Source organism: Pinus tabuliformis, chromosome 3_1 (assembly GCF_031772625.1).
Source record: "Pinus tabuliformis cultivar Carrire ecotype Pingquan chromosome 3_1, CPIR1, whole genome shotgun sequence".
NCBI classification, from domain to species: Eukaryota; Viridiplantae; Streptophyta; class Pinopsida; order Pinales; family Pinaceae; genus Pinus; species Pinus tabuliformis.
The window spans coordinates 876,393,023-876,412,111 of record NC_142301.1 but is presented as its reverse complement, the minus strand read 5'-3'; the positions used below and the strand labels follow the sequence as shown (position 1 = coordinate 876,412,111).

Sequence of the window (19,089 nt, the reverse complement as noted above, 5' to 3'; positions counted from 1 at the left end):
TGTTTTGCTGGTAACAGATTCTTGCCTTACGAATCGCCTCATCCATTGTTCTGGGATTATCAAACTCAATGCGTTCCCTTATATAGGCAGGTAGACTACTCACAAATCTCTGCACCTTGGCCTTTTCCTCCTTAATATAGGGCACGTAGCGAAGCAGGGAAGTGAAACGATTAATAAACTCGTCCATAGACTGCTGTCCTAGCCTTAAATCATGGAACTCCCGTGCCTTCTCATCATAGAATCGCTCTGTTAGATATCTCTCTTTGAAGTATTTCTGGAATTTTTCCCATATTATGTTCTGCTCACTTACTCCTTTTACAATTTTGGTTTCTTCCCACCACAGGGTTGCCTTGCCTTGTAACTGGAAGATGGCCAGCCGTGCTTTCAAATTCTGATCATACTCATACAACTGAAAATACTTATTCATGTTAATTAACCATGCTTCTGCTGCCTCCTCTTGTTCCCCATCGAAATGTGGAGGTTTAATCTTTCGAAATTCTCCCTGTAATTCCATTTTCTGTCGTTTTGATGTTTGTTGTTCCAGCACGTTGTCAGAATGGTCCTCCTTTTCCTCTGAATTTTCAGGTGCAGTTGGGTAATTTCGTTCCTCAGTTGCCCTTTGCTGTTCTGCACTGGGATTGGCTAATGGTGGATTTTGTCTGTCCGACAGACTCTTCAATATTCTTTCCTGTTCTACTGTCAATCGCGTGTTATCTTCTCGCAGACGCGCCATCTCATTTTTCAGTTCTTGCACAATTTCTAGTATCGCCAGATTGGTACTGCGTGTCTCTGCACCAAGCTGTACCCACAGCCCTGGATTTTCCCGAGGAATGCTGTCAGCTCCCTGCATTTCCTCCATCTTTATTGTTGACTGTTAGCGGATTGTTGTTTCTGTATTTATCTCCTAATTAATAAACAAGAAAATCAGTTAGCTGAATTATTTCTTCCTCATATATGTACTATATGACAATCTTCCATGCAGCTGGATCTTGCTGCTCCAGAGGCCACAGTTTTGAAACCTCTTCTCTGATACCACATTGTCACGACTCCACGGTAATTATACCTAATAAAAAAAAAAATTGATTGCAAAACCTATGCTTTATGTCCATCCATATATTCAACATGGAATATCCACATGTATATATATACTTCACTTCTAAGTACTGGACATACTGCTATGATTAAACATATATATAACTTTCAACTCAACAACATATTGACCTATTATTATATGAATCATTGGTGACTATACGATTAAGGTTAAGTCAATGGATGGCATTCATCGGATTCACTATTCCGACCAAACCCCGGTGCCAGGTGGTGAACGAATGTTTTAATGTCTTCACCTACCCCTGCCAGGTGGCTAGCACCGTGCAGAGGCCATGTGAAGTCTCGGTAGAATCGCTGGGGTTTGCGCGCCAAGCCTCCATTCGGATGAACGGCCAGGATTACATGCTCAAATCCAAGGGTTTACAATCATTCCAGGGTTTAGTGGGTTTATATACCACCGAGTCACTGTTTTCGGGTTCATTTGCATCTGTTTGGGAGAGGGCCGCATACTGCTCAGCTCGGCAGCCCTTCATGCACCAGCTATCAAGTCTTGCAACGCCATTCCAGGTACTCCGATGACTATTGCCCGCCATCTACAGGTCTTTCCTCAACTGATAGATTTATATATATATTTATACAGTGCTTTTGCTTACGTTCTGGATTACTATCGACATGAGCTAACCTTGTATGTTTTTCCGCTTGCAGGTATTTGCTTCGGAGTCCTTCTGTCGCTCGAAGAGCGATTATGTAACCGCTGTGCTCATAGGTATTTACCCCATCACGATTCAATGCAGAGTCTGCGATTTAATCTCGATAGGTGAGGGTTATTGTTATACGGCTTGTCTTATGATGATTTTCTCAGCCTGAGGAATTCCTCATGGCGGTCTTTCTCTTAATGCTTCAGGGTTCCATCACTCGGTCAAACCCTGGTTCGAGTCGCGGTCGGCCATTTCATGCCTGAACCTGCAACCTCTTTGATTTGTACAGTCTTATGTTAAATATCAGTTGGGCAGTATGCCCAGGTTTCATGTGTACTTGTTTAAGGGTTCACGGCTCTCTGCCGGAACCGAAATGTTTCAAATGAATTCAAGACATTCACTCATTTATTGTTTCTCATACTGTCGAGAATGTTTAATATGAACTCTCAAGTTTTTGTATGTATTTATGAAGGACGAGAACCTTCTTCAGCTCTCTGGACATTTGGATAAATACACTGTCAACGTACCCAACAGAGTTTCTGTCTATTATAATGTTAATATGTTTTTTCTTGAATACAATGCATATGTTTATCATTCGGTATAGTTTATACTAGCAATCTGCCCTGTTTTACCCGCATATAATCTTGATCTAAGAATGTATTTATGCTCGACGGATTATACGGGATTACTGTTATTCTTTTGTTCACAGAGTATTGTTTATTTCATTGAGGGTTTTATGGTAACAGTCGTATCTTCATTGGTTATACATGACTATTCCACGGCAGTTGAATGGTCGTTCTCTCCGCGGGGTTTGGTTACCAGGTGACATCGTGTCGCCCTTACAATGTTAACGGCACTACTCCCTGTGCTCTATACCGGTTGGGTATTGGTAACGGTATCACCGTGATTTCTTTTACACTAGTTTTCGAGCATAATGAAGTTTAAACCCTTAGCACAGGGTCTGTTTACATTTCTTTGTTACAGTCTTACTATATACTATGAACAGCATTAATATTTCAACGTGTTTCTTGTCTTCTTTAGAGTCACGATAATTCTCTTGCCGTTCTGTTGTTTTCTTTGAATCCTGCTACTGTTATATAGTGTAATGCATCTTTCTAATATGCACTTAAATACTCTGCGTACCATTAGGGTCTTTCCGGAATCTGGTACAATTTGTATATAGATAATATGCTCCTGTTTTTATACAGATAACATACATTGGTTCTATACTGTTATTATGCAGCATTTCTAAATAGATAATATGCATCAATTTCCATACTGTTAGCATGCAAGATATACAGCAGATGGTCTCTGTTCTTTCTATCTTAATAACCAGTTCTAGGTATTCATAGGAACTGTTTCTAACATTATATATTCCTTACATCTAGTTAGCAACAGAGACTTAGATTTAACTGTACTTTCTTCCTATACACTCAGTATACTGATACAGAAATCTGAATCTGGTGAATAACTCGTACCTGGTCTACCAGCTACAAGAGTTAATGCTCCAAAAGTTCACCTGCATTTTACATACTTGCTCTTAACCACCCAGCCTTGAAATCCATCAGTACGTTGGATTCTCCCCCCGAGCTATCTTGCAGGCCTGCAGCCCTCAACAAGACTCAAGCACCTAAATGCTTGGGTTATCTGATCCTCACCAGACTTAACCCTCTTTTACTTTCTTTTCCTTTCTTGGAATTTCTCCCCCTGTCTGTCACCACAGCCCAGGGTTTTCCCTCCCAGGACTTTTCCTGGGTGAAGGGTTAGTTTCCTTTTTCAGTTTCATAACTGTTTCCTTTTCTTTAGAGATCCTCCCTCCAGGAGGTTGCCAGCATTTTTCAAAAAAAAATATAAATTCCATTTCATAATAAAATAATATCATTTAGTCACAATAATTAACAATCCACATTAGTTTCTTACCACAGTAACATTTCATTTTTACATGTTTTACGGGCTCATCACAACTTTACTGAAAAATAAAATGGCAGACATGTTTTTACTCTAATCTCTTTTGTTGAGCTTTTCATTAAAACTCATTACAAAATTTGCAAGCGGTACTAAACTTCTTTCCCAAAATAACATTATTCCTACCATAACACTTTGAATAACGACCTCATTCTCGGCAGTTGCCAAAATAATTACTTTATATACACCCTACTGATCTAATTGTATCCGGACTTTCATAATATTCACGATGCACTGTGGCAATGAAGAATAAGGATGCGTTGCATGTATAATATATGGGAAAAGCTTGGTGAGCTTAAATACCAAGAAGTCAAAGCTTAATACGACTGCACTGCCAATGGAGTAGATTGCAATTGGCATGATTGTACGAGTATGAATCACTAACATATAATTCACGTCCATTTCTTATCGAAAATATAATATGAAATAAACCAGAGAGTAGATTAGAATGATCTGAGTTTGAATCACTAATACATGGCTTGCGTCCAATTATGATTTGGTTTCTCTCAACTTCATTGTTTTTACGTACCACTTTAAATCAACTTTATTATTCTTACAAACCACTTTAAATTACTTGTGAGCAGAAGCTCCTCATGCGATCTAGAAATATGTTTAATGATCAGAAACACTGAAATTTAAATATCATCGATATCTATGATTCATCTTAGAGCAGAGCAAACAATACATTTACATCACAACTAGGCAGTCGTGCAATGTCTTGAATATTTTAGAGACATTGTTTAGCGTAAAAACAGTTATTTAGTTAATCTGATGACAAAGATCAACTTATATATATATATACCTTGCAAATAGGTTTGCACACTGAGGTTTATCGACCACTCAATTTGCACTACGACCATACGGCATTGTTGTGTCAACACAATATTAACTTAAGGAAACGTATTCCCAACTGCACCGCCGCCACCATAACCCGCTCCCCAGCCTGCTCCGGCCCCAGCGCCACCACCTCTGCCTGCTCCACCACCAACGCCACCACCTCCTCCAGCTCCTCCTCCTATTCCACCACCAGCTCCACCTCCTACTCCGCCACCAGCACCAGCGCCCCCGCCAACTCCACCACCTGCACCGGCTCCTCCTCCACCTCCACCTCCGCCACCACCTCCTCCCGCTGCTCCGCCACCCAATCCACCTCCCCTATCGGCTCCTCCTCCTACTCCACCGCCAGCTCCACCACCTCCACCGGCTCCTCCTCCTACTCCCCCTCCAGCTCCGCCACCTAAACCACCACCTCCACCGGCTCTTCCTCCCAGTCCGCCCCCAGCTCCGCCACCTTTACCGGCTCCTCCTCCTATTCCTCCACCAACTCCGCCACCTTTACCAGATCCTCCTCCGCCACCCAAACCACCACCTCCACCGGCTCCTCCTCCCATTCCGCCTCCTTTACCAGCTCCTCCTCCCACTCTGCCACCTTTACCGGCTCCTCCTCCTACTCCACCTCCAGCTCCGCCACCCAAACCACCACCTCCACCGGTTCCTCCCACTCCGCCTCCTTTACCAGCTCCTCCTCCAACTTCGCCACCTTTACCGGCTCCTCCTCCTACTCCTCCACCAACTCCGCCACCTTTACCAGCTCCTCCTCCTACTCCTCCGCCACCCAAACCACCACCTCCACCTGCTCCTCCTCCCACTCCGCCACCTTTACCGGCTCCTCCACCAATTCCGTCACCCAAACCACCACCTCCACCGGCTCCTCCTCCCACTCCGCCACCTTTACCGGCTCCTCCACCAACTCCGCCACCCAATCCACCACCTCCACCTGCTCCTCCTCCTACTCCCCCGCCAGCTCCGCCACCTTTACCCACTCCTCCTCCTACTCCTCCGCCCCCACCAGCTCCGCCACCTCCACCAGCTCCTCCTTCTACTCCCCCGCCAGCTCCGCCACCCAATCCACCACCTCCACCAGCCCCTCCACCTATTCCGCCGCCACCGCCAGCCCCTGCACCCCCTCCACCTCCAAACCCCCCACCACCACCGGCTCCTCCTCCTATACCAACAGCCAGGCTCCGTCCAACTCCTCCGCCAAAACCTCCACCAGCTCCTTGTCCACGACGGTACCTTTTCCGGATTCCGCCGCCAAAGCCTCCTCCAGCACCGCCACCACCTCCAATACCTCCAACATTGAATAAATCGGGTTTGGCAATTTGTTCAGCAACATCCGCGCTTGTGCCACTGCTGACCTCTGCCACAACAAACATCACACTCAAACCCACAACAAGAAGCACATATTTGAACTCCATCGCAATTTCGATCAAATTCCAGAGCATACAACAATCAAGAAATTGTAACTTCAAATTTAAGTTTCCCCTGTGAATGCTCCACCTATTTAAAGACGACGAAGGAAAGCTAATATGATATCTACGCCAAATGCAAGGTGCAGTGTACCAATCACGGTGATTCAGAGCCAGCACTGGCATTAAACTGTAACATGGAGCCGTCTCTTTCTGGCATGACTATTTTGCATTGCATTAACTTTAGCCGGTGGAAATCCTACTAACCATGAATCCATTGATGTCTAAACCTTGGCTGGTTGAAATCCTATGAACTCTAAATCCCTGTATCAGAGTCCCTGTGTCACCACCAAGCCAGTTAACAACGTTTTAATGCAACTTGTCAATTACGGTGCTCGACAAGAGCATTACAGTGGCATTTATTTGGGAAGTCCGAATATTTTGCAGCAAATCTTATGGTGTAACGTTGTCATAACGCGGAAAAGGGAAAATTTGGATGATTCAGCGAACCAACAGTAGGCTCTCTAGTGAACACCGACGTCAATTATGATTGTAGAGGGTGGGTGGCCACAAATATCCAACGTAGATCGTCCATAAACGTCTCCCACATTGCACGTTTAATTGATTTATGAGTTTGTGGAAATGCATGCACGGCATGGTATGGCTGGCATTCTCTTTCTTTGGTTTCTTGACACAAAGGACGATGTGTAGAGTTGGTTTAATGGAAATTTAAAATAACGTCGAAATCAGGAATGCCTAATTTATTTTGTCATTTGATTCATAAATGTGGTCCCTTACAATCATTACAATCAAGTGAATGGATTTTTTTTCCTCCATTTCCATTTTTACATCAATTCATTATTTTACTATTGTTATTATTACTATCATGGTTATTATTTTAACTTTGCATTTACCCAGCAATTAAAAACATATTAAAAAAATTAAATTTTTTAAGATAAAATATTTTTTTGAATGAATAATCTAAAGAGATGTTTACACTTCTAAGAGATTTGATTTTTTTCATTCTTAGTAGATCTCTAATTAAAATGAATCATCAAAAAATTAATTTTGATGATATGCTTAATTATTTAATGATAATATGTTATAAATTTACATTTTTATATGTTCATCATATAAATTTAAATATAAAGTTTTGAAAAATTATGATTACACATGAATCTTCATTATCTTAACTCATGATAACATGGATTTTAATTTATAATTACTAATTATACTATACACATATTTTACATCTCTATATATAAAATATTTTTATTAATTTTGAAATATCTATAATTATAAAAAAGATTATTATCATTTAAATTTCTTTTAAGGTGGTGATATCAGATATTTTTTTAGAAATATTTGTTTGTAATTTTATTAATGAAAACAAAATTATATTATAATAAATTGAATTGAATTGAATTTTTATTTTTAATATTTTTAACTTTTTGTTATTTTTTAATTTGTGTAGTTTATCTAACTTTTTATGGCAACATTTAAATCATCAGATATCCATCTTAACTCTAAATCTACCCAGAACTAAAATAAATTAAATCTTTTTTTTGAGTACAAAGGCTAAAGAAATATTTGCACCTTTAAAAATGTGATTCTTTTAAATATAAGTAATAATAACAACAATAAAATTTTACTTTTAATATTGAACTAACACGAAAATATAAAAACCCCGGATGCGGGTGATAGTGCGGATGGAACAGGAGTTTAATGCTGCCCACATGCCAGCCATGTGTCATCATGAGGCAGACGTTTGGGCTCGTATATGTGTGAGTGGAAGCAAGTATAAGGTCATTCAACAGAGAAGAGTTAATGCCCCGCACGGCTATTCGGCTCGCTTGGAGGTTGCAGTTATGGCGGACGCGTTCCAAGGTGAGGTTGTTGTGATTAAAAACCATGTCACTGTGTCGGGTCAGGGTATGTTTCTGGTTTTTCCTTCAGGAAGGTTTATGCAACCTCAGGTGCTCTGCGCAGCTCCAAGCAACTGCCTCTCCGTCTGGGTCATTACGCTATCTGTCTGGGTCATTCCGCTGTCTGTTTGCATTTCTCACGGGAAGGATTTGTATCACACTCTGGAGCTTGGTCTCACCCCTTCGGTCCCCGCAAGGATGGTAAGGCCTCAACAGCGCATGCTCAGCCATCAAGGCACCTCCAGGGGAGGAACTTCACGCACTCCCGTTGCTGATACTTCAACCCACTGCTGTCGTTTCCATGGCATTCGCTCCACTGGAGCTAACCCCCTTCAATCTAGTCAGTTCATGGATGCTGGTGCTCCGAACTCTGCTTCCTTGCCCGCCTTCGGCTCTGCCAGTTTTAACTTCAGTAGTTCTATGAACAGCCCTCGGATCAATGCTCATGTATCGGTTCTGTTCATTGAAACTTCCCAGGAAGACAATGACTCTCTGGACAATCGTGGGAAGATGCATGCTGAGAGCCCGGAGAAAGAAACAAAGGATCCTGCTGCAGACCTGGAGAATGTCTCGAAAAGCCTTTTGGATCAGAAGGCGAGGACCAGCGAAACAGAAGACATCCATATGGACGCTGCCCCCACTGCTGCGGAGGTGGAGGCTTACGGATGGTGCCGGGTAGTGGAGGAGAAATTGGAAGAATAGAGATGCCCTGCTCAAGGTCTACATGGCTCTTCTGTCTGGTCTTTTGGCTTCTATCGCTGTTTGTGTTTGCTTAGTTTTGTTATGTATGCATTTTGTCTGTGTTCGGAATGGGGTTCAAGAACCTTTGTTGATGGTTTGGGTTATGTCTGTCTCCCCTGCGCGGGATCAATTGGATTTTTGGTTGGGGCCCCTGCGAGGGCTAGCTCTTTTTGAATGGCCTAGTACTTTGGACCTTGCAGTCTCAGCTGTTCCAGGTTGACACCTCAGGTGCTTGGTTCTTTTTGTTTTGATCTGATGTAAATTTTTAGCTTCTGTATATAATATATTAGTATACTTTTACCGAGAAAAAAAAAACATGAAAATATAAAAAATATCTACTTTATAATATTATTTATATTATATATAAATTTTACATTACTATTTATAAAAATATTTTTATTTTAAATTTTATTAAAACATATAATACAAATAATTACGTTTATTTTAAATTTTATTAAACATTAATAATATAAATAATTACGTATATATGTGTTTGATATTTTTGTGTTTGATATTTTTCATTAATATAATTTAGTAAAAATTTGAAAAAAAACAACTTTATTAATAAAAACGAAAATTACAATATCTTAAATTAAATTGATTGGACTTATTAATTTTTGTTATTTTTTGTTGGGTGAAAACCACAATTGACTTTCTATTTGTATTTACTTTATTTTTTAATTAGCAAAATATTTATTTATTTAATTTCATTTATTTAGTTTGGTATTGTGTATAGATTTGAAGCGTTCCCGATGAACAAGAAGTTAGGCACTAACGTTTTCAGGTTTTTGAGATTTGAAGTTTTTTTGGGCAACTACAAGTTAGACTCTCTTTTTTCTAGATTTTGCCAAATTTTTTAACTTTATGGCTCTAAAAAATGGAATAACTGATTTTTAGACACAAGAAAACTCTAATTTTTGTGGATTTTGTTTGTTTTATTTTTTTAATGATGAACTAAATTTTAAAGCTAAAAAATGATGTATCGCAATTATTTTTAATATATTTAAATTTAATTTACTTAAATTAATAATATATATGGTACTAAATCATAATTATAATGGGTACTTCTATATCAATTATTAATATACAATTTTAATTAATTAATATTAAAATTATTATATATTATAATATTATTTTTAATATTATCAATTAACTAATTTATAACTAAATAAAAATTAATTAATTATATATATTATTTTATTTAATTAATCATATATATTAATAATATTGCATAATAATATTATTAGGTATAAAATAATATTATCATATTAATTATATTTACATATTAATTTAGATAATAAATATATAATAGTATATATTATAATATAAAATATATGAATATAATAATAATTATTAATAATTATATATATTATATTATATGTTTAACTTATTAGTATTATCTATATAATCTAATAATATTATATTTACCTATATTCATTTTATTTGTAGATTTATTAGGAGTTGAGAGGGATCACATCTTTAAAAATACAAATATTTTTTTTCTAAAGTAACACTTAATTTTTTTTTACATTTTTAACAATTTAATTCTTTTAGGCTCTTAGTTGATGTGGTATTAAGATAGATATATGTATATGTTTTAATTATAAAAACACACACATACACACTCAAAAATATTCTTTTTCAACCCCAATAAAACAATATATATTTCTCTATAAACACAATCTTAGCTACAAATAATTTCACAAATATAAAATTATTGTTACAACTTGCTTTAGAACATAGAATTGCACATTTAAAACTTTATGGTGAAGAAATTCATTATTTCAAAATTATATGTTATAATCTCTCTTTCAAAACATACAACCGCAAATTATTTCATTTTCTCACATGTCATTAATTAGCAAGAAATCTATGTGTCAAACCACAAACTATTTCATTTTTTCACATATCTTTTGATCATGTATATTATTTTTTCACATATCCTTTAATTATGTATACAGGACTAGAAATTAGCCAGAGATCTATTTGTCAAAAGTAAAGGTCAAATTAAACTTAGACACTAGGATATAGAAAATTACAACAAATTAGTAATCCTAATAAACATAACATATCCATGACCCCATGACCCATCGATCTAACTAAATCGTTTTCTTTTCGCTTTTTTACAAATAGTATAGGATTGTATCACATGTTTTACAGATAGTATATGAATATATCACATATGTTTGTGAATATAAAATGTACTTGGGAAGTTGAAATGATGTATATGTATGTAAGATGAGTATTTATTGCCATTTTTGTTTGGACTATCTCCACTATTTTATAACTACTCATATGTATTTTTGAGGTCTCATTTTATTTTATAACTACTCACAAGAATGTTTGATGTCTCATTTTTGGGAGGATGAAAACAGGTTGGAATGCAACATGCATGTATGGTTGTAATTTTATTTTTCTAATAATGTTTCATGTTTTTTTTAACTAGAGCAAAATATTTATTATTATTATATTTTGTAAATGATTTAATTAACTAAATATAAATTATATAGCTGGAATTTTGCATCAATTCAAAGTTGTGTGGTGAACATATTTTTTATATTTACAATTTGATTTAATACCCACAAAAATATCCTATCCTAAGTAATGATTGATTCTAGTTTATTATTTTTAGCTTAAGTTAATTACATAATGAAGATCTATAATATATACTAGTGTAGATTTATCTTAACTAATCTATTAAGTTTGGAGAGATCAATTCTAATCAAGAGTTAACTTGGATCTAGGTTAGTTTATATAAATAAATAATATTGCTAGTATTTAGTTTTACCATAAATACGTAAACAAATTAAAAAAAAGGTAACCAAGTTAAATGTTCTATTCCAACTTTGAATTCACTTATAAATTATCATTAAACCATTTATCACAGACACTATTGTGCATTGGACGATTGATTACCTAACATCATAAACTCAATTTTCCACATGTATATCCTCTATACATGTGTGTGAACATTATGATGTGTCCATGTAGTCTGTGTACAACTCTTGATAGTGGTAATCATGTCACTTCACTTGAGGCTTAGATTGCTTAAGGCTCAAATATTTTATAAATTATAGTGGGAGTCCTCTTTCTCACTCTCACTCACTCTCTTTCCTTCTATCTCTCAAGTCCTCTCTCTCTTCCTTCCTCTCTCCCCCTTTCTCTCCATCCTCCCTCTATCTCCCCTCCCCACATCTCTCTCTCCCTCCCCACCTCTGGCTCTATATGTCTTTGTTCTTCCCTCCCTCTCTCCCTCCCTTCAATTCCATCTTGCTCCCTCCCCCCCTCCTTCTCTTTCTCTAGAATATCAACAAATATTTTTTAAAGTGGCGAGGATAGAGGATTTAAATATATCTCAAAAATAGTTATAATATTTTTTCTTTTAGATTTAATTAAAAAAAATTATTTTGATTGTAAAATGAGTTATGGTTTTTGGGCATCTGGTATTGATAAGCCATGGTATTGGCCCATAGTATTGAACACAGTCTATTTACAAGTTAAAAATATCTATGGTAAAGTGAGGGTGAATAGCAATGGTTAAAAATCCTGTTATATGGTAAGTATTGAGTTTTTATGTGTTTATTAAATAAATTTAAATATGGCTTTTCGGTGTCTAATATTGATAAGTCGTGGTACTGACCCATGGTATTCTATCAAATACTATTTACAAGTTAATACAATCCATGGTAAAGTGGGAATGAATATGCATGTTTAAAATTCTTGCTATATTGTAACTTTATTGTAAGTATTAAGTTTTTATGTGCTTATTAATTAAATTTAAATATGGTTACGAAATCATTATTTTAATTTATATGGATTCTACATTTTACATTTTGTATTAGATTTTACATTATACATTTTGCATTTTAGCTTTTACATTACATTTTACATTTATATGTGCTTTAATTTGAATATGAAGGCCACACTTAAATATTTTTTTTAACCTATATATTTTGCGAACATTTAATAAATGTGGACAAACTTACTTATATTACACACATCTCCCTTTTTTTTTGTTTATTTTTGTTTATTATTTTTTATACACAGAGTGTGCATGGTAGGATTTGCAATCACATCTTAAATTAAATGATTTTATAAAATTAAATTTAAACATTATATGACAATTCTAAATTTAAAATTTAAATGAGTGTTACATTTTAAAATTAATTTGAAAATAGAGACACCATTAATAAATTTATTCATCATTCCGCATATGATACAATTTATAAATAAAACAACAACATCAACATGACATGAAAAACATTATATATATATATATATATATATATATATATATATATATATATATATATATATATATATATATATATATATATATCAAGTATACAAATCAATAAACATGAGTGAATATACACGTTTTTAAACATACATCTCATAAAAATTAATAAACATAACATATATACATCTAAAGTCAAATATACAACAATATGATTATTAAAACAATCAATTAGATGCATGACCAAAATTAGAGGCATATGTTCATGTAAAATGGTAATGGCATCCAAGAATGAAATGCCTCTTTTTTAGTGGGTATATCACCGAATATGATCTTTCCATGTACAAAATCATGGAAAAATCTTATGGTGTAGGTGTAACAAAAGTGGAGGATGGGGGAGTAGTGGCTACATCAATGGAATCTAGTGTGGATAGTAACATATTTGGAGGAGGATGAGGAGGAGGAGATAGTTAAGGTCAATCAAAGGATGGTCCAAATGGTGATGTATATGGAGAAGAAGGAGGAGGTGTTGGTGGATATGTGGATGGTCCGAATGTTGATGTATCTATAGGAGGAGGAGGTGGAGGTGGCAGATCAATGTATGGTATAATTGGTGAGTAGGTGGATAATTCACTTGGATGATGATGACATGTCAGTCAATATGGTATAGGAATATGTGGAGGAGGAGGATGGGGAGATGGTATCCTATCTCCTATAAGACCGGGTGGTGGAGAATCATGAATTGGAGGACCACCACCATCATCCTTAGATAAATCATGCAAACCATCCTCCAACCTATAGATGAGGTTGAATGCATACAAAACATGATGCATCAATATTGTCATGTTGTGAGGAACTGTTTCCCACATGTTGAAGATCTCTATATCCTATAATATCTCTCTGACAAACATATGTATGAATCCCTCCTTAGAGGAAATATCACATATGGAATCTACCACCTCTTTGTGGACTCTATAGTCTGACCTCCATAGTAGGCCATGTCTAAGTGTTGGATACTATTTCATCCTCCTCCATCTCCTTCTCTTAATATGGAGTTTCATCCCAACATGGGTGTCAATATTTTCAAAATAATAGACAATAATAATAAGATAGTTGAAACAAAGTGTTGCAATAAATTGCATGTGAATTAAATAAGATAAAAGGTACATGCCACTACATTTATCAAAACATAACGATAACATTACTTGGATCATGAAGTGGCTTAGTTGGAGTAAAAATTATGTTTAGATACCCACTACAATCCATATTCATATGGATATTGTACAAGATCAAGGATATGATTTTCCTCTCCATCCAAAACATCACATGTGTATTTACTAACTAGGGTACATTCCCACTACTCCTGGTCCCTCTTGGCCAACAACTACCCCCACATGCATGTACATGCATTATACATAGGCCTATAAGGGAGGCAAGGTACCGTCAATCATGTGGCATGAAACCTATCAAAAAAAAAGTGAAGTTCTCTGATACAAAGAGAAAAAATAGAATCCCATAAAAAATAGAGTTAAAATCATCTAAAAGAAAAACAAAATTGTCATAAAATATCTCCAACCACCTAATTAGTTGGGTCCTTTAAATTAAACTATCTACTTAATACATAAAATCAAAACTAATGCATTGTTTATTAGATGTGAAATGTTCCAATGCCATGACAATAAGGGAAAATTATGTGACCCCCTCTACACCAAAGAAGCCTATCCAAAGTACATGTCAATAACCTAGAAATCTATCCACAAAGAATATACATGGTAAAATATCTTTAGACATATGTCAACTTTCTTTCTCCTACAATGTCGAGTGATAAATCATGAAAGTGGGGTTAAACCTTCCCCTTTTGGAAAGCCTAGTGATAAAATAAATGTCTTCCTCTATGGGATGATATTACATATTTGGATTGGATTTGGATGCCTACCTCCTATAATCCCACCAACTAATAAAATATTGTAAAAATGGGGAGTTCCATCTAAGGGATGTAACCTCCACATGAAACTTGAGGAGTCCAATATCCCTCAAAAGGAGATGAATCTAAGGTGTAATAGGGAAAGGGATCCTCTCTTGAATCTCTCACTCTCATACAAATGTTTTCCTATAGACTTGTTGCTACTTCTCCTCCTCTACTCATCATCATCATCTCTAATTCACATACAATTATTTTTAGGCATGCATGCATGTGCGCAGACATATGTGCATGCATCCATAAAAGGAATTGTATGTTAATTAAAGATGTGTGTGTGTGAGAGAGAGAGAGAGAGAGAGTACACATATATAACCATGTTCTATCTAAAAAAACAAAAAATATTTTGCAAAAAACATGTAGTTAAGTAGATGGTTCACATAAATTAATCATTACACATCATTTGCAATGTGACTAATTATTCATTATGTCATGAGATAAATTCCCCTTATTCCACATAAAGCACCACCATGTAATGGTGCTCTATGTAAACTAGCACATTGGAAGAGTTATGATGCTCTTCAAGCTGTGTTGCACCAGCATCATCATAGTGAACCATCGTAATAGATTCTTTGATGAACTAACTTATAAATATGACATTGGTGCAATAATATTTTAAATTTTTAATTTGATCATTTAATATCTTATTTGCCAACAATATTCCACAACATTGTAATTGACACACCCATATTCATATAGTGCACCAACATGGCTTGTAAATTGCTACACATAGAGCTATGGTGCTCCATGAGTAGTGATGTACTAGCATCATTATAGTTCTCTATCCTAACGAATGAATGAATTATACTAAGAGCATTGGTCCACCTATATACCTATAATACATCAACATGATGTTTGAATTGGCACGCTCGTAGAGTTTTGATGCTCTTTAAATTGTCATGCATCAACATCATCATCCTGACTAAAAGGAGTGTTCTAGTGCACCTAAATAGATGTACTGCACCAACATGAGATTTAATAATTTTTTCATTATTTAATGAATCCACTTTCATTAGTATGCATAGTTACTAGTGCTCCATCCTATTTGGAGCACCATTAAGCGTTTAATCTTAGTTGCACCATTTCAAAAATTATAGTTCTTGAATGTTAATATATGTGCTCTATTCGATGCGTTCATTCTTAACACATGAAAGAAGCTAAGAAGAAGTCATGATCGATTGAATTCGAGAAGGAGGGCGACCATGGCGGAACCCTAGGGTTTACAGGTTTTGACAGAATTGTGGCACTGCAACAGCGAACGATTATGGTGAGCACAGGTAGTCTTGCAACTCTGACCGTGGTCTTTTTTCTGCTTCATTTTTTATTGGTCCCTGCTCTCTACAGTCGAGCCGGTCGGCGGTTTCATTTTGTTTTATTCGCGTCAGTGCATGTGGATTTTCGACACACCTCTAGTTCCAAGGCTGTTTATCCCCGTTAACACTGCCCACTCACCCCTGGTCACACAACGGATAGGATTGCAACTGCTAAAATGGTGGAAGAGGACCTCGTGGACTACGAGGAGGACCCCATGCTGGAATAGGAAATATGGGCGCACAACTCCACATCAGTCGAGGGCCCCTTTCAGGATAATTTGGATCGGTCAACAGCTGCCCAATAGTCGAAGACACACTTGCCTATCTCTGGGAAGTGCCAGCACCCTACGGTCAATGTAGCGGACCTTTCGGGCTTGGAATGTCCCCCCCTTTCCCCGGGTACTCTGAACCTCCTTGGCTCCTACTTATAGGCCTCCCCTACTTTCGAATCCCCCTTGCCTTACCATCCACATCATCCCCCTCCTCCTCCCCCGCAGCTACCACTACCTATGTACCCTCCCTCCTTCTCCCTGGCTTAGGCTGGCTCGTCAAACCTCCCGCGACCGACGTATGCTTTTTCTCACTCGGGTGAGTGTAGTCTCAATCCCCTCTCCCCGATACGATCTGGTTGTTTCAACACACCTATCCATAACCCTAGACCCTCTATTTCGGCACAGCATAGCTCTTCAGAACCGTGCAGGAACCTTCTGAAAGAATACCCAACGGGACGACACTCGGAAAAACTGAAAAGGGGCCAGTGTCTCAGAGCGGTCGACATTGATATCAACCTGACCTTTGGAGAGGATGTCCAAATGGCAGACGCAATGGATATGGCGAGAAAAGTTCTGGTAGGCCGTGTTCGAGGCAGAAACTACTCGGTGGAGAGATTGCACCATTGGACTGTGGAGATATGGGGTTCCTTGCTGAAAGAACTCCCTGTAATTCGGGTGCTGGCCAGAGGATGGTTCACCCTCCACTTTCATAGGGAGGAGTACACGGAATGGATTTTGTCACGTTACTGGCACATTGAGCTCGCACCTATTCTGTTGAAATGTTGGGATCTTATTTTTGATCCTAAACGCGAGCAACTCGGCGTTGGACCCATCTGGGTTAGACTTCCTGGACTACCTATGCAGTTTTGGACTCCACAGGTTTTCAAACGAATCGGAGATGCCCTAGGGACTTACCTGGAACATGACAAGTCTTTTGAAAAAACAGGAATCATGAAAATGGCAAGGATTTTGGTTCACCTTGACACCAGGGATGGGCTGGAGGAAAAAATCACTCTCCACAGGAGGCACTTCTCTCGCAAACAACTTCTGGACTATGAAGGAGTCCCGTTTCGCTGTAGGAGGTGCCACAAAGTGGGTCACCTATTCAAGGATTTCCCTCTGAATTCTTCGGTGACCATAGAAAACTCAAAGGGGATGAAGCAACAAGCCTCTGTAGAGCAAAACAAGGGCGAACAGGAACGTGGAGGGGCTCCAGCTGAAACCGTGGTGGAGACTGCAAAGAAGACTGGGAGCTAGCGAAAAGCTCCACCATATCCTCCCAGAACTCGATCCAAATCTGCAACGGAAGCTACTCCTCTACCGAGTAATGAGTCTATTCCCATATCCGTTGCTCTTTTTTCAGATGTTATGTTAAATGTATTGCATACATCTCTGTATTCCCCCTCATCTGCATTTTGTATTATTCCTTCCATCCCCTGTTCTTTATCAGTGCCCCCACCCACTTTTTCCACCACTCCCACCTCCCACAGGGATTTCTCCACACCCCCTTCTCACAATTCCACCTCTTCTAGGCCGGATCCCCATCCCTACAACCTCCACTCTAGACTTCGATCTAAAAACATGCATCTTGGATTGGGCCGATCCCCAGGAAAGACCAAGCTCCATAAACCTGCCAGAGGGCGCCCATCAAAGATCAAATCTGCCATTAAGTCAGCGGTGGCGGATGTTGCAAGGGGCCGACAGCATACCATTAAGAGGGCGCTTATAGTATTGGAGCCCACTGCCCATGGTCCCTCATAATTTGGCTCTCCTACAATTGCCAGGAACTAGCCAACCCCAAAAAGAAATTGGCTCTCAAAAGATTGTTAAAGGATACATTTTGTGACATAATCTTCCTTCAAGAAACTCTTGGCTCTTCTGAATATACCATCTGAACCCTTCACACTATCCTGCTGGGCTGGAATTTTTAGGGTATGGATGCCATAGGCAGATTTGGTGGACTCGTAATTGGCATCAACCCTAAAACAGTTAAGCATATATCCACCTGGGGGGGCATGGGTTTCATGGGCATGGAAATTTTTGTAGGGGAGCTAGGACTTCAATTAAAAGTGATTAACATATATGCTCCTAATCGGAACAGAATGGATTTTTGGCACCATTTGTTGGATCATGACCTTGTCACAAGCTCCACCATCATAGGGGGGATCTAAATTTTTCATTGGGCATGGAAGAATCCTGGGGACACCAAGCTCAAATCGATCCTATTTCTGATCAGATGTGTACTCTACTGGATACCTACAATTTAGTTGACGTTCCCATGAATAAGAAGCTGCCCACCTAGCACAATAGGCGGATTGGGGAGGCTGCCCTGGGCCAAAGACTGGATCGGTTCTTAATTCATGAAAACCTCATCTGTTACCTCCCCCTGTATCGACAATGGGTGGGAACTGGAGGCTCTCTTGATCATCTACCCATTTTTCTACAAATTACTGGACCATCAAGAAAGCCGCGCTCCCCCTTCAAATTCTTTGCTGGGCATCTAAAAGATCCTGACTACATCAACATGGTGACTGAGTTCTGGAGAGCTCAACCCCCCTGAGGGATCAGAGGTCGGCTGCAGACTTCTCTTTTTGGTTTAATAAACTCAGGTCAATGACAAAGGAGTGGTCTAAGAGGAAGAAGTTGAGAGACGATCAGAAA

The 19,089-nt window shown here is 38.0% G+C and overlaps 2 protein-coding genes across 2 annotated transcripts; one reads left to right on the top strand and one right to left on the bottom strand.

The window, feature by feature from the left end:
• Positions 1 to 4,251: 4,251 nt before the first annotated feature.
• LOC149190384 (uncharacterized) lies at positions 4,252 to 5,971 on the bottom strand. The gene has a single exon (XM_089410497.1). The coding sequence runs from the start codon at positions 5,969 to 5,971 to the stop codon at positions 4,604 to 4,606; it is 1,368 nt and encodes a 455-aa protein (XP_089266623.1). The 3' UTR covers positions 4,252 to 4,603.
• An 11,009-nt stretch (positions 5,972 to 16,980) lies between these two features.
• LOC149190383 (uncharacterized) lies at positions 16,981 to 17,685 on the top strand. The gene has a single exon (XM_089410496.1). The coding sequence runs from the start codon at positions 16,981 to 16,983 to the stop codon at positions 17,683 to 17,685; it is 705 nt and encodes a 234-aa protein (XP_089266622.1).
• Positions 17,686 to 19,089: the final 1,404 nt, after the last annotated feature.